Source organism: Saccopteryx leptura, chromosome 11 (assembly GCF_036850995.1).
Source record: "Saccopteryx leptura isolate mSacLep1 chromosome 11, mSacLep1_pri_phased_curated, whole genome shotgun sequence".
NCBI lineage: Eukaryota > Metazoa > Chordata > Mammalia > Chiroptera > Emballonuridae > Saccopteryx > Saccopteryx leptura.
The window spans coordinates 31,124,312-31,141,522 of NC_089513.1; the positions used below are offsets into that span (position 1 = coordinate 31,124,312).

The following is a 17,211-nucleotide window of genomic DNA, read 5'->3' on the forward strand; positions in this document are numbered from 1 at the left end:
TTATTTGGAATTATATTAGTAAAAAAAATTCAACAGAAGGGCTGAAAAAGAGTTCAGAAAGTCTTTTAGAAACTAGAAAAAAGGGACAGATATGAAAGACTGGATAGAAAAATAAGAAAGTGAGAGATGATTCCAAGACATTCAATAGCTGATTAATAGACTTCTGGAAAGAAAGAATATTAAAATAACATAAAAAATGAAATGAAGAAAACTGACAAAGAATCTACAAATTAAACAAAGTTTCCTACTTGAAAGACTCCACTAATTACTCAGTATAATTAATGGAAAAGGGTACACATTGGTATTAATTTTTACAATGATTCAGAGAAAGACAAGATTGTAATAGTGTCCAAGGAGAATAAGCCACATAAAAAAAATGATCAAACTACACCAAATTTATTAGTGACAAAAAAAAAAAAAAAAAAAAACCACAAAAAACTTGAAGGTAATGAAATCCAACCTTCAATCTATTTTGAAGAAAAATTAACAACCAAGAATTATATATCCAGCTAAACTGTACAATAAATGTAAAGACAGATGTAAGACATTTTTCAGAGGTATGAGATCTTTAAAAATTATTGCCTCTACTCTTTCTCAGTAAGGTATTGAAGGACACGTTTAAGGAAGATGAGTATAAACCAAAAAGAAGAGAGTATGTAGTTCAAACAAAAGAGGCATATAATCCAGAAAAGCAAAAATTTCTAGGAGGATGGATAAAAACAATTTCAGATTAATAGAAAGAGTGAAAGATTCAAATTCTACGCAACAGCTCTTCCAGTTCTGACTGACCTCTGAACTACACATGAACAGGGAAGGCTCAACCATCCCAGATAAAGTTAAAATAACAGTAAAAATTTTCATTGTCACTTACTCAAGGGAAGTAGTTTGAAATTAGAGTTCAGTTAAGTTAGCTGGTTGCTAGCATAAAAAAAATAACATTGTTCAGAAAAATATGACTGAATTGTATAGTCAGTCACAATGACTAAGAAACAATCCAAAATTACTAAACATACAGAGAAACAAGAAAACATAACCAATTGACCAATGGAGATAAACCCCCAAGATGATCCAGATGTCAGAATACTTAGTAGACATGTACTTAAAAAAATGTTTGTAATGAATAATATAGGAAATTACAGCAGAGAAGTAAAAATTATAACAAAGTTCCAAATAGCATGATCAGGGGTTGGAGCAGTGGATAGAGCATTGGACTGGGATGCTGAGGACTCAGGTTCGAGACCCCAAGGTTGCCAGTTTGAGCGCGGGCTCATCTGGTTTGAGCAAAAGCTCATGAGCTTGGACCCGAGGTCTCTGGCTTGAGCAAGGGGTTACTCGGTCTGCTAAAGGCCCATGGTCAAGGCACATATGAGAAAGCAATCAATGAACTAAGGTGTCGCAACAAAAAACTGATGATTGATGCTTCTCATCTCTCTCTGTTCCTGTCTGTCTCTATCTATCCCTCTCTCTGACTCTCTGTCTCTGTTAAAAAAAAAAAGCTTAAAAAAAGTTCCAAATAGAAGTTTTAAAACTGAAGAACCCAATGTCTGAAAATTTAAAAAATTCACTCTAAGTAACATGAAAGTTGATGAACTTGAGGATAGATCAATGTAAACTATTCAATATAAAAAATAAAGAAAAATATTTTAAAATATTCATAGTCAGGGATAAGCAGTAGTATCTAAAGGTCCATGTACAAGTAAATATAGTCTTAAAGAAGAGGAGAAAAAGAATGGGGGAAAAATATATATATTTGAAAAAATAACCACCAAAAATTCTTCAGATGTCATGAAAAAGTATCAAACATAGGTTTTTTTTGACAGAGAGACAGAGAGAGGGACAGATAGGGACAAACAGACAGAAAGGGAGACAGATGAGAAGCATCAAATCTTTGTTGAAACACTTTATTTGTTCATTGATCAAACATAGTGTTGGAGTAAATTGATTTAATTTTTATGGAAAGCAACATGTTAATGTGAATCAAGAATCTTAAAAGGATTCATGAATACTCTGAGCTAGCAGTCCACTCATAGGAATTTATACTAAGAAAATGGGTAGAAGTAAATTAATAATTTATTTAGGGAAAGGCATAATTTCTTCAAAGCATAATTTCAAAGCAAAACCCTGTATTAACCAACGACAGGCTATAGATATATACGAAATAACAGATGTCACACAATAAATATTTGTTAATTAAATTACTATATTTTCATAAAAATTTAATGGTATCAGAAAATGTAGTGAAAAAAGCAAAAATAAAGTTCTGTATAAGCATAATCCCTATTACTCAATATAGAATATATAATTATAAAAAAGATGAAAAGGGGAAAAGAGGTTAAAAGATTCTAAATGGTAGGAATATGAATAATTTTTATTCTCTTCTTTAAATTTTCCTATATACTTCAAAACTTTATAATGAGAATGTATTTATTCATATAATCAGAAAACTGGATTCACCAATATGGAGCTATAACTATATACCTAACATATCCTTAATATCAGTATCCTGTATAATCTTGCCTTGACTGACTACTCAATTTTACCTTGGTCCAGAGTCACTCCCATTCTTATCCAGGTTGAGCTCTCGCGGCTTAGTAAGCTCTTTATCAGCAGCCAGTTCTTGTGACTTAAATACAGCTTGAGTTCTTAACCTGTAAAAATAAATTTAGAGAAAATCTAATTCTGTGGAATTTATGAAACTGAATGGTAATTCTTGAAAGACCACTCTCTTCTAGGTATATTATCCAGCAATTTTCAAGTTAAAACTCAATCTACCAAAAATATATACAGTGGTACCTTGAGATACAAATTTAATTCGTTCTGTAACCAAGCTCGTAAGTCAGTCAACTTGTATATCAAACTGCCGATACTGGACTCATGCGCCAACGCGCCTACTAGCGGCAGCTTCCCGACTCGTATCTCAGAATTTCGCTTGGATCTCGAACAAAAATACAGACCGAGTCTCAGCTCGTATCTTAAAAATTCATATGTTGGTCTGTTCGTATCTCGGTACCATTGTAAATGGTTTCTTCCTAAAGACACATAAAGACAAAGCAGTTTCAGAAGAATTTATAGAGGAGGGGGGAAGAATAAAAACTCAACATTACAGATGTTTTAGGAGCAATTTAAATATCTTCTCTAGAAATTTAAAGCTTCTCCATCTCCACTGCTAAGCAAGTGTTTTTTGGTCACCAGAGTCTAAAATGTAAATTCCAGTAACAGTAAGTAAAACTGACCCTGCCCAACGTATCCATTGGTGGAGCTTTTCATACTGATCATTTAAAAAGCTGGGGCTATAGCTCACTAACTAACATTTTATCTGGGTTACAGAAAAACTTCCCCCAAAAGATCCTGAAGAAATTCTATCTATTATTGGTGGGAATGTAAACTGGTACATTCATTAAGGCGAACAGTATAGCAGTGTCTCAAAAATTTTAAAAAAGAACTACCATATGATACAGCAATTCCACTTCCAGATACTTATCTAAAGGAAACAAAATTAGTATGTTTAAAAGATATCTGCACTCCCATGTTCACTGCAGTATTATTCACAATAGTCAAGATATGGAACTAAATGTCAAGAGATGAATGTATAAAGAAGATGGATTATATACATGAATATTATCTATCCATGAGAAAGAAGTAAATCCTGCCATTTGGGATAACATGGATATACTTAGAGGATATTTTGCAAAATGAACATCCCAAAATACCAAAATTTGTGAGATACAGTCAAAACAGTGCTGAGAAGGAAATTTATAGTACTAAATGTTTCCACTAGAAATCAAAAAGAGTCTCAAATCAATAAGTTCCCACCTTAAGAAATTAGAAAAAGATGAGCAAGATAATCCAAAGCAAGCAGAAGAACATTATAAGGAAATGAATGAAATAAACAAATAATGCCAATATTACTTTTATATTGAAACTAGACCAAGACAGTACAAAACAAACAAACAAACAAAACCATAGACCAGTATCTCTTATCAATATTAAAACAAATATCCTTAGCAAAATTGTAAATAGAAGTTAGTAATACATAAAATGTTATGGTATAATATGAGCAAATGGGTTTATTTTAGGTATGCAATTCTAGGTCAACACTAAAATAGCAATCAGTATAATTTATTATATTTAGCAGGTTAAGTAAGAAATATCAATTGATTCATAAAAGGGCTTTGAATTGTTCAACAAACATTTATGATAAAGCTATATATATATAAGCTACAAGAAAAAAATTGATAAATCAGATTTTATCAAAATTGAAACTTTACTCTGAAAAATTCTGTTAAGAGATTAAAAAGACAAGCTATGGAATGTGAGAAAATATTTGCAACTCACATATTTAACAAAGGACTTATATCTAGAATAAATAAATAACTCTCAAAATTCAATAGTAAAAAGGAGACTCAAACCATCCAATCAGAATATGGGCCAAAAATATTAAAGAGACCATTTATTTACCCAGGTGGATGGAAGAAGAGCAAACAAGCAAATGCAAAGATGCTCAACACCAATGCCATCAGGGGAATGAAAATTCCACAATGAGATATCACGATGCACACATTAGAAGAGAAAAAATAAAAACTTGTGACAATACTAAATGCCGACAGACAAGGATATGAAGAAATGATCTCGCCTACACAGCTAGTGGGAAAGTATTTTAAATGAAGTGTAGTATAAGCTAAATTTCAGAAAACTAAATATACTTACCCTATGATCTAACAATTATTACCCTAGCTTTCAAGTGTATAAACAAAAACGTTATTCACACAAAAACTTGTATAAAAATGTACATAGCAGTTCTATTTCTAACAGAAGAACCTGGAAACAACTAAATTGTTCTTCAATAGATGAATGGTGAAACAAGTCATGGCATAACCATATATGGTATACGACTCAATAATCAAAAGGTACAATATATGCAATAACCTAGATGGATCTCAAGTGCATTATTACACTTAATGGAAAAAGCCAATACCAAAAATTCATATAATACGGAATTCCATTTTATAACATTCTCCAAATGATAAAATTTTAGAAATAGACAACAAATTAGTGGTTTCCAGATGTTAGGAATGGTGGGGGCAGAATAGGGCAGAGCAACTCTAGAGACAGTACAAATGAAATCTTGGTTCTATATTTGATTGTAGTGGTGGTTACACAAATCTACAAATCTACACATGTGATAAAATGATCCAGAACTATCCAATGTTAATTTACTAGTTTTGATAGTGTATTATAGTTATGTAAGTAATAGTCATTGGGGGAAACAATAAAGAATACATGCAATCTCCCTGTACTATTTTTGCAACTTCCTGTCAATCTATAATTATTTAAAAATAAAGTTTATAAAAATCTATGTAAATATTAATTTTTGCAACTTATACATACATAAAACTTGCTCAAAAGCTGTGTTCCATATCTCTCTCATCTAAGCAATGATGATCAAGAGAACAATAAAGACTTTATTATCATTATGCAGCATTATTTGAATTATGCAGCATTATTTGACAATTCAATGATGTTCAAATGAACATGATGTCTATTCTTTTCTTAAGTGAAAGGTAAGGAGACAGAGAAACAGACTCTTGCATGTGTGCCGACCAGGATGCTTCCAGAAAGCCTCCTATGGGGCGATGCTCTGCCCATCTGGAGCTGTTGCTCCACTGCTCAGCAATCAAGCTACTTTATCGCCTGAGGCAAGGTCCTCAGTGCTGAGGACAGGTCCATGGCCAACTTGCTCCAACTGAGCCATGGCTGTGGGAGGAGAGGATGGATATATATATATATATATATATATATATATATATATATATATATAGAGAGAGAGAGAGAGAGAGAGAGAGAGAGAGAAAGGAAAGGGAGAGGGGTGAAGAAGCAGATGGTTGCTTCTGCTGTGTGCCCTGACCGGGACTTTATTTTTCAATCCTAAGTACCTAGAACCATTCCTCATCTATCATAGGCATCAGTAAATGTTTGTTGAATGATGTTATCAGAAGAGAGTATACATAATTTGAGGATTAACAATCGGGGTCATAAAACTGAAGCAACATTTCAGCCTTTGGTGACAATCTTGTTATAAGTGGCTTTATTTTCATGTATTGGAAAGCCTCTAGGTTTCAACAATGATGATTAGAATCGTCTGATCATAGGAAGAGAAAGAGGAAGATGGCTTTTGGTTCCAAGAAAACTAAGTATGGTAGTTAGTTTCCCCACCCACCATCCATGTAGAATACTTCCAAGACCCCTAATGGATGCCTTAAAATGTGGATAATACTGAACCCTATATTGTATATGCAATGTTTCTTCCTATACATACCTTTTCACTTAAAGGCAGCACTTTTGGCTTTTCTTTGATATATTGGAATTCCCAGCATCACTAGTCTTGTGCTTTGGGGCCGTTATTAAGTAAAACAAAGGTGACTTGAACATGGCACTGTGATACCATGACAGTCGATCTGATAACCAAGATGGCTACTAAGTGACTAACAGGCAGGGATCGTATACAGTGTAGGTATGCTGGACAAAGGGACAATTCATGTCCTGAGTGGGATGAAGTGAGATGGAAAAAGATTTCATCTTGCTACTTGGGATAGTGCATAATTTGAAAATTATGAATTGTTTATTTCTGGAATTTTCCACATAATATCTTTGGACTTAAAATTTACTCTTTTAAAAAACATGATATCTTATTGTTTCAAATATAGCTGTATCTGGTTTACTGTTAATATTTTGCTTGAATAAATTAAGATGGCACATTTTATGACTGCATTTAAAAGTATGCTGAACTATATATCAAAATAGCAATTCAGCTTTTGAAACACTGTTCTTAGGGGAGAACTGTTAAGGGAAGCACCGTTCAAGAACAGGAAAAGGCTGAACTGCACAGGCTCCCGTCATTCGTTATATTTTATATTATGGTTGATGGACATGGTTATGGGACAATGACAGCTATTCATACTTCTTCACAATCGGATTCCACACCTTGAGATGTCAAGTCTAACTTTAATGCCTAACGTTCTTTACAATGACATTAAACAGCAAAGGATTTTGTGTAATGGTAATATCATTGAAAAATATTGTCTTTGAAATCTGGCAAAAATTATACTGGACTGCTCAAAAGTAAATATTCTAAGCTAACATTTTGGAAGACAAGGTTATCTTTCAAGTCTTCCAAAAGTGACAGTGAAATTTACTTAGCAGTCATAGTTTGTGCATGTCCTGAAAAAGCCAAGATCCCAAGGAACCTCTGCTCCTAACACTTGTTACAGTAACACTGCAGTCACTTGATCCTGTTCTCCAGGCTACGACGCTGCTGAAAGAACAGGTAGGACTCACCAGCTGTAGTCCAGCCGAGACTGATGGAGCTGCTGCTGTTTCAGGAGAAGCTTTGTCTCCTGCTGGGCCAGCAGATGCTGAAGGCGCTCCTTCTCAATTTCCAGCTCCATTTTTTGAAGCAGAAGTTGCTGCCTTCTATCTTCTGAGAGTTGCTTTTTGAAATCGGTTTCACTGGGTTGCAGTAACCCTTGGCCATGCATCAGAGATGCCCAAGAAAACCCACAATAATGGCATGATTCTGGGTGTGCCTTGGAATCTGGAGGGGCCAGGTCTGTAGGATGGCTAACATGAACATGATCTGCATTTTCAGGAAGTCTATGACCACAACACAGTCTAGACAGAGTAGGCTTGGGATGTTGGCATTCCTTCATCCTCACTTCCTCTGATGAATCTTTCTCTGTAGGGACTGCATCTGCTAGTTTTTTCCTTGGGGATCCATAATCACATGTTCTGTTTTCCAATGGCACCCTGCCTAGGTCCTGTTTGGGATAATGCAGGGCTGGTGGTTTCAAAGAATTATTCCTGAACTCCACAAGGGATTCTGAAGCTGAGGCCTGGTTTGCACACTTAGGCCTTTGCTTGGTTTGATAGTAGGTTTGTGGTTTGGCTACACTCAAGTAGGAACCATCCAGTTCCATAGACGAAGGCTGGCGAGTGCTTTTCCTATTGAATACCTAAAAGGAACCACAAGATCACTTGTCAAATAAGAGCACAATAAAACCAGTTCTTTCTTGACTTTTCAGAAATCAATGATACATTTTCACCAAAACAAAGTTGTTCTGTCTTCTTAAATAATAAATGCTAGTATTTACAAAGCTCACGTGACATGTGCCACAAAGCTAAACCCATTTTTTTATAGTACGTATTTTTTTTAATTTTATTCATTTTTAGAGAGGAGAGAGAGAGGGAGAGAGAGAGACAGAGAGAGAGAAGGGGGGAGGAGCTAGAAGCATCAACTCCCATATGTGCCTTGACCAGGCAAGCCCAGGGTTTCGAACTGGCGACCTCAGCATTTCCAGGTCGACGCTTTATCCACTGCGCCACCACAGGTCAGGCAAAACCCATTTTTAAACAATTGAGATTTCAGTAAATCTGTAAGGACAAGAAAGGGTTGCTATTTACTGCTTAAGCAAGATTTCAGGAATTGCAAATAATGAGGGTTACATAAAATCAACTTTGAGAAGAGGCAAAAGCATTAAATGTTAGATCTTAAAATGTTTAATTTTGAACACTAAGCCAAGAAATCCATTTAGCCACCTTAAATACTCTTTGTAATACCCTTTGATTGGCCATTACACAGCATGAGATTTGATATAAAACCTTTAACCTTAAACTAAATAGGATATTGGTTACAGCTAGAAATTTGATGAGTTTTTATAAATATTTTTACAGCACACAGATAAAACCAACACTTTCAACAGAATACAATTCTAATCAAAAGTGGTTAAATACAAAACATGTTTAATTTCAGCGATAAACTTAAGTGATTCTTCAATTAAGCTGTTCAAGTGATTACAGCCTGATAAAACTCAGGCAGAAAGGAAGCAGTTGCAAATCACCTTGGACAGGCCAACAGAGTGAGCTTTCCCAGCATTTAGCTTCACGCTTGTACTACTGGGGAGAACAAAACTTAGTGCAGATCAGTGATTCTCAAACATACAGGTATCAGTCACCTAGAGAGCTCGCTAAACGTGAATTGCTGGGCTTCACCTCCAGAGTTTCCAATTCTACAAGGTGAGAGCAGAGCGGAGGAACCTACATTTGCAGCAAGTCACGAGGGGATGCTGATGCTGCCACTCTGGGACCACACTTTGAGAACCACTGGTCTGTATCAGGGAACATCTGTTTTCTGTATCCCTCTTCTAAGGACTGTTCTGATTAGACTATGCTCACTCGGGTAATCCTGGATAATTTCCTCATCTCCAGATCCTAAACTTAATCACAATTGTAAAGTCTCTTTCATACAAAGTACCTTAGGCCATATAAAATGGCATCACAGGTTCTAGGTATTAGGACATGGGCGTATTTCAGGTGGGGCACTCTTCGGTCTACCACAGCTTCTTTTCAAATAATTCATAAATAGTTGAGATGCTCATCTATTCTAGGGACATAGAATAAACAAATAGTTGAGATCCCTAGTAGAATGGAAAAAATCCCATCAATTTGCTTAGCAATAGTTAAAATGATGAACTTATTGGTAAAAAATGTCAACTAACAGATATACAGCAATACAGTACTATGTTTCCTATCCTAAGGCTATTATAATGATTCTTAAAATTTTGAGATTCTAAAGCAATTCTAAGGGAGTTCTAATTAAAAAAGAATGACTGACCTGTGGTGGCGCAGTGGATAAAGCGTCGACCTGGAAATGCTGAGGTCGCCGGTTCAAAACCCTGGGCTTGCCTGGTCAAGGCACATATGGGAGTTGATGCTTCCAGCTCCTCCCCCCTTCTCTCTCTCTGTCTCTCTCTCTCTCTCTCTGTCTCTCTCTCTGTCTCTCCCTCTCCTCTCTAAAATGAATTAAAAAAAAAAAAAAAAAAGAATGAGCCAGCCCTGGCTGGTTGGTTCAGCAGTAGAGCATCAGCTCGGAGTGTGGAAGTCCCGGGTTTGATTCCCGACCAGGGCACACAGGAGAAGCACCCATCTGCTTCTCCACCCCTCCCCCTCTCCTTTCTCTCTATCTCTCTCTTTCTCTCCCGCAGCCAAGGCTCCTTTGGAGCAAAGTTGGCCCGGGCTCTGAGGATGGCTCCATGGCCTCTGCCTCAGGCGCTAAAATGACTCCAGCCACAACAGAGCAATGCCTCAGATGGGCAGAGCATTGTCTCCTGGCGGGCATGCCGGGTGGATCCTAGTCAGGCGCATGCGGGAGTCTGTCTGACTGCCTCCTCGCTTATTAACTTAGAAAAAATAAAAAAAAGAAAAGAAAAGAATAAGCCACATCATTTGATCATATGGGGAGAAGACTTGGTTTTCTCCAAAGACACATGATCCTGTACACTGAGCAGATTACAAGCTACAGAAAAGGAACTAGTACTAAAGCAAAATTATGACAAACTACCTCATGAAAAAAATTAGCCTTACTGTACACCTAAAAGGAAGCTCTAGTACACACTAATCTTTCTACTGTGAACTTCAGTAGCACTTACTGTCAACACAGATATTTAACATTTATCACCTGTTACTTTGTACGACAAACTACCTTTTTATAGAATTATTATATATTTTAAATGACAGATAACTTTTTTTTCTAGAAACTTAAATTAGCCATTTACATTATCACATATTTTCTAATACATGTATTATTATTAATTTAACAACAGACAGTATGTATGTATTATTTTATATTCTGATTTTTGTTCCTTCATTTTATTTACATGTGTGCATTTTTAGGTACTGACATAGTCGACATTTATTAATGGTACTGACTGTTAAATTATTCAAAAATGTCAGGTACTTGGAATATTTCTAAAATATTTCTTTTTGTTAACATGTTTTTGAGAGATAGTACAACTCAATGATTTTAATACATGCCAACTGGCAGAGGGTTGACTACGCATGTTGGTAGGCAGAATTCTAAGACAGTCCCCAAAGTTGCCATCCTTTTGAGGTACTATCTCCACCCCTTGTGTGTGAATAGAACTTGTGGAAATGATTATGATTATGCTACATTATATAGCAGAAGGAATTTCCTAGATGCAACTAAGGTTCTTTAATCAGCTGACTTTGAATAAAAAGATTATCTTGTGTGGGCAGACCTAATCAGGTAAGCCCTTTCAAAGAGGGTCAGGTGCCTTCTCCAAGGTCAGAGATTCTCCTATTGGCCTTGAAGAAATAAGCTACCACATTGTGAAGGGCCAGTGGAGAGGATCGTATGGCAGTAACCTCTGGAGCAGAAGGCAGTCTCCAGCCAACAGCTAGCAAGGAAACGAGACTCTATCAGATTTAAGAAACTAAATTGACAACCACGTGAACTTGGAAGAGGATCTACAGCTCCAGCTGGCACCGACTGCAACCTTCAAAGACCCTGAGCAGAGGACCCAAGTAAGCTGTGCTGAAGTCATGATCCACAGAAACAGAGATAATAAATGGACACTGGTTTAAGCTGCACAGCTGTAATATTTTGTTACACAGAAATAAATTAATACAGCATTTCACTCAATTTACCTGACCCTCAGTTTCCTCATCAGTAAAACAAGGATTATAAACAGCATCTCTGTCAAAACTGAATGTAGTGGTACAACAGATGGGCAGTTATCAGGGCTGCCAATTCATAAGGGTACTAATTTAACAAACAAAAAGCCCTTATATTTACCCAAATCTCTTTGTTTGGGTAAAATTTATATTTACAGAGGAAAACATTACGGGGTATATGTGTGTGTGTGGATAAAGGTAGGGAAGAAATGCTCAAGGGGTGTGTTCAGTTATAATAGATTACCACTAAACTCTTTTCTAAAAAGAATGAGTTCAGGAATAGACTTTTTCTTTGCTACCATAAAGTTTGCAAGTTGGGCCAGAGTTGAATTTGTTGAGATAATAGAGTGGTTCTTCATATGAACAATGGCAGTCTTACAGCAATACCTTTCACTGCCTCTTAGAATTGTTGTGATGATTACATAATTCATACAAAGTGGTTTGAATAGTGCCTAATATAAATTTACTATTCAAAAATGTTTCCTATTATTATAATGATTACTACTACTATTACTATCACTGACGTCTCTGTCTCGACAATTTTTGAAGGAACAGACTATACTATTTAAACCCTCTGTATGTATAGCGCTGGGGCTTGCACATTCTCAGTAACTATAGGCTGACTCTATCAACTTAGTAGAAAAATTCAAATTGGGTTATGGGTAATGATGAGGCTGAATCATATGCTACCAAGGAAGAGAAAGAGAGGAGACATAGAAAACTGCCTGTTTGAATCTAAACATAAGAAATTAAGTCATAGCCCTGGCTGCGTAGCTCAGTTGGTTAGAGCATTGTCCCCATATCCCAAGATAGCAGGTTTGATCCCTGGTCAGGGCACATATGGGAAGCAACCAATGAATGCATAAATAAGTGGAAAAACAAATCAATGTTTCTCTCTCTCTCTCTCTCTCTCTCTATCTATCTATCTCTCTCCCTTCTTCTCCCTCTCCCTTCCTCTCTCTCTAAAATCAACAGATAAAATTTTTTAAAAAGAAATTATTTTATTAGAGTTAAGACAAATATCGCTTTGTCTTAAAAACAGATGTTTCTCTTTCTAGAGCTGCTTCCATGCTTCCTATATGATATTTACAAATATAACTTCTTAACTAAAGCTTAAACTAACAACAAATCCCAAACTGTTGTCTCTGGCATATGGTTTTGATATGAATTTTTCAGAAAAACCAATAGTTTTTTTTTTTTTAACTGGAGGCATAATTTAAATATATATAATAAAATGCACAGGTCTTAAGTGTACAGTTTAATGAATTCTTACATTTGCATATGCTCATATAATTATAGAACACTGTCATTAACCCAGAAGGTTCCTTTGTGCCCTTTCTAGGCAATACCACCTCCTCACACTTGTAGGAGTAACTTGACTTCTATGACCATTAGTTTTGCCTATGTTGAACTTCATATAAATGGACTCATAATGTATGATGCTCTTTTGTGGCTGGCTTCTTAAGCTCAACATAGTTTTTGAGCTTCTATGTTGTTGTGGATATCAATAGTTCATTCTTTTTTATTGCTGCAAAATATATATTTCATTATATGAACGTAGCAAAATTTGTTTATCCATTCTCTTAGTGGATTAGGTTGTTTCTAGTTTAGGGTTATAATGAATAAAGCTGCTATGAATATTCTTATACAAATCTTTTTTAGATATATGCACTTATTTCTCTTGAGCGCAGGGTAGGCATATGTTTGACTTTATTTGAAAGAGTCAGTAAGTTTTCCAAAGTGGTCATTCTATTTTACATCCCCATCAGCACAGCAAGAGTCCCAGGTGCTTCACAACTTGTGCCACACGTGGCTATAATTTGTTCATTTTCATAACTATATAGCAGGGGTTAGCAAACTTCTGTAAAGGGCCAGAGAATAAACATTGTAGAGTATTCAGTCCATACAGTCTCTGTCATAAAATTTATGCTTGCTTTTGTACTGGGAAAGCAAGAGATCATAAACAAATGACTGTTCCAGTAAAACCTTGTTCATGGACATCAAAATTTGAATTTCATGTAATTTCCTCATTTCATGAAATATTCTTTTTTCTAGACAGTTAATAAAGTTAAAAACCATTTTTAGCTCATGAGTTGTATAAGACCATGCGGTTGGCTGGATTTGGCCTGCCATAGTTTGAAGACTATAATGTGTGTTCTCCTTAGGGAGTCTATGAATATGCTAAGATATGCTCATAACCCAGTAAGCAAACTGAACAATATGACTTACTGTGGTAATCAGTTTACATGTTTTCTGTGTGATGAAAATGAGTTAGAGTGCTTAATTAGAAATAAATGGAATGATCTTCAGTAGAAAAGCATGTAGAAAAATATACCTAGGTAGGAAAAACAAGTTATATAAATTAAAACAAAAGTTTAGACAGGAAAATGATCTATGGATCACAACAGATAAAAATTTGAGTTCGGCCCTGGCCGGTTGGCTCAGTGGTAGAGTGTCGGCCTGGCATGCAGGAATCCCGGGTTCGATTCCCGGCCAGGGCACACAGGAGAAGCGCCCATCTGCTTCTCCACCCCTCCCCCTCTCCTTCCTCTCTGTCTCTCTCTTCCTCTCCTGCAGCCGAGGCTCCATCGGAGCAAAGTTGGCCCGGGCACTGAGGATGGCTCTGTGGCCTCTGCCTTAGGTGCTAGAGTGCCTCTGGTTGCAACAGAGTGACCCCCAGATGGGCAGAGCATCGTCCCCTGGTAGGCATGCTGGGTGGATCCCGGTCGGGCGCATGCGGGAGTCTGTCTGACTGCCTCCCTGTTTCTGGCTTCGGAAAAATAAAAGAAAAAAAAAATTTGAGTTCAAAATGGCAGCATATTAGGATCTATCCTATACAAAAGGTTCCACAATCCTTGACTACATCTTGAAACTCTAAAAGTGGCAGAAATTAAGTCAATACAGTCCTTGACATGGCATGCTATGGGATTCATAGCACAAAAGACAGATGAGGAGAAGATGCAGGTATTTTTGGCTTATGACAGAGTTGGAGCATAATGTCTCGTAACTTAGACAGATACAGATTGACTAGATGAAAAATAAAACCAATGAAAAAAGCAAAAGGTTTTAAAAACAGTGTGAGAGACTTAGTTTAAACACAATGCAGCTAAAGTAAATTTCTGAGTTGGAAGAAGGTTTTATGAATCTTTAAAATTATTTTTTAGAATATGGCATATTTAAAAAAAGACTTCATAGAAAATAAAGATGTTGATAAACATGTACGATATGATCTTGTATACATATATGTGCATACACACAGGGGTATAGGCATTTATGTGAACACCCAAAATCACACATTTCCTACTGTGAGCCAGGGTTTTCCCGTTTTCACATGTTATAAATCATGACTACAGTACTGCTTGTGAAATACTAGCAACAAGTAAGCAGTGATGTTTTATAAGTTTCTGAAAATCATTTTTACAGGGAGAGATGTGAACTGAACTGCAGTTATTATTTCTTGCAACAGGTTATTTCCTTTGCATGATGAGGAAGTGATTACTTACAATGCACTTAGGAGTTGTTAACCACAGGATTAGTCAATAGTACCAATAAGTCTTATTGGTATTCATTTCTCTGATGGAAAATAATAATTTACTATCCTGGCAAGTGCCCTATTAACAATCCCCATATTCCCACTGATGGTCTTATAAGAATGAAAATCTCAATTTTGTACCTTCAAAATTTTCCCCATGCTCATTTTATTGAGAATTCAGAAATTCAAGACCTAGATAAAATTTCTAACCCTAAATTATTGTGTGTGGGGCAGGATACTGCATTACCCAGAACATTTGGAATTGTGAAATAGGGCCCAAAACGACATGCTGCATTTTTTTAAAGTCAGGCGTACAGGAACCAGTTGTCAAGCCGACAGAAGCTATGTAATACAACAGCTGCACTGTATGTTTTGCCAAAGTCTCATCCCAAATAAATGTTCATTCTCCCCAGTGCAATTAAATCTCCTGTACTGGCAGATTTTACTAGAAGATCATCAAGGTAGATTACCTTCCAGTGTTATGAACTAAATACTTACAGGTGTTTTATCATCAGTTATAACTTACAAACTTTTGCATTTACCAAGACATCCAGGCAAATGAATCATCTAATTTGTAAATTATTTATAAGAAACTCACAGTATGCTCCTGGCGTCATCCATGGCCTTTTCTAGGTCGCATGACACCAATTAGAGCTGAATTTTAAATTATTCAATAATCTGAACTCTCTTGTCATTTAACATATAGATATCCATGCAGTAAACAAGTTAAATCTAATGGGCCCTAGAGGTTTAAGCGTCTCCACTGCTCAGCGGCTGAAGCTGTGGGCCATCAATGGAAGAGAAAAATAACAGGATGCAGCAGTCAAACACATTTGCAAGGCTCTAATAACGTATTCTGGTTCCCACAGGGATTGTAGCACAGTTTAGGAATATTAAATCTAAAAGACATTAAAGTCAATAATTGTTGAGTTTTAAAAGAATATAGGCATATAATAATGTATAAATGACAGAATACTAGCACAGATACCAAATGCAATACCAACTTTTAGGATATGTACATCACAGGTCTGCCAAAATTCTTAACAGTAACTACCAGACTCAGGAAGGCTAAAACTCATATTCTTTAATCATTACTACATTTTCTGAGAGTTGGAATTTGTTAAATTGCTATAAAAATGAAAAGAAAGCATGGAAAAACTGATAACATGATTGAATTTAGGTCAAAAGACCTTGATTAAAATTCCAGTACTGCTACTTAGGAGTTCTGTTATTTTTGACAAATCGTTTTAGGTCTCTTAGGCAGTTTAGGCATTTATAAAATAAGGGGTTGGGTTTGATGGTCTCTATAGTTCACGCTTTTTTTTTACTAATTGAATTTATTGGATGACATACAGGTTTCAAGTGTACAACCTAATACTTAATTCCATCTGCACATGGCTCTTGCACTCTCAGTCCTAAGCAAAGTCTCTTCCCATCCCCAACCCCCTACTCTACCTCACCCACCTTCTCCTTGCCTCCACCCCCCTTCCCCTCTGGCTACTGCCACTTGAATCTGAGTTTATGCTATCTTTAAGAGCTGAAAAACCCAGGGATTGAGTTGTTATATCCCAAGGAAATGAAAGAAAAAAAAAGGGTTAGATGAGAAATCATACCAATCAGTAAACATTCAGCTATCAACTAATAGACCTCCTGCAAAATGACTGAATATCCCTTGGTTGAGTTCCCCTTGCTAATTCTATGATTTACAACATTACTGCCTCACGCAACTCACATGCTGAAGAACTTAAATTAGCAATTTATCTGGTTGCTAAGTCTGAAAGAGATACAAATGAAGAATGAGTTACGGTTGTATGAGGCTAGTCCTAAATATTTTTATGGGATTTAATTTTTTTTTTTTTTTTGTATTTTTCTGAAGTTAGAAACGGGAGGCAGTCAGGCAGAATCCTGCATGTGCCTGACCGGGATCCACCTGGCATGCCCACCAGGGGGCGATACTCTGCCCATCTGGGGCGTAGCTCTGCTGCAACCAGAACCATTCTAACGCCTGAGGCAGAGGCCATAGAGCCATCCTCAGTGCCCGGGCCAACTTTGCTCCAATGGAGCCTTGGCTGCGGGAGGAGAAGAGAGAGACAGAGAGGAAGGAGAGGGGGAAGTGTGGAGAAGCAGATGGGCACTTCTCCTGTGTGCCCTGG

General features: G+C 36.5%; 1 protein-coding gene across 1 annotated transcript in view; it reads right to left on the bottom strand.

Moving 5' to 3' along the window:
• LOC136382983 (protein hinderin-like) overlaps positions 1-17,211 on the bottom strand; it is a 199,327-nt gene that overhangs the window by 113,152 nt on the left and 68,964 nt on the right. Inside the window, exons 2-3 of the mRNA XM_066352418.1 lie at positions 7,336-8,009; positions 2,541-2,648 (exon numbers count right to left, since the gene is read on the bottom strand). Coding sequence (XP_066208515.1) covers positions 2,541-2,648; positions 7,336-7,973 — 746 coding nt within the window. The 5' untranslated portion in view covers positions 7,974-8,009. The remainder of the gene's footprint in view (positions 1-2,540; positions 2,649-7,335; positions 8,010-17,211) is intronic.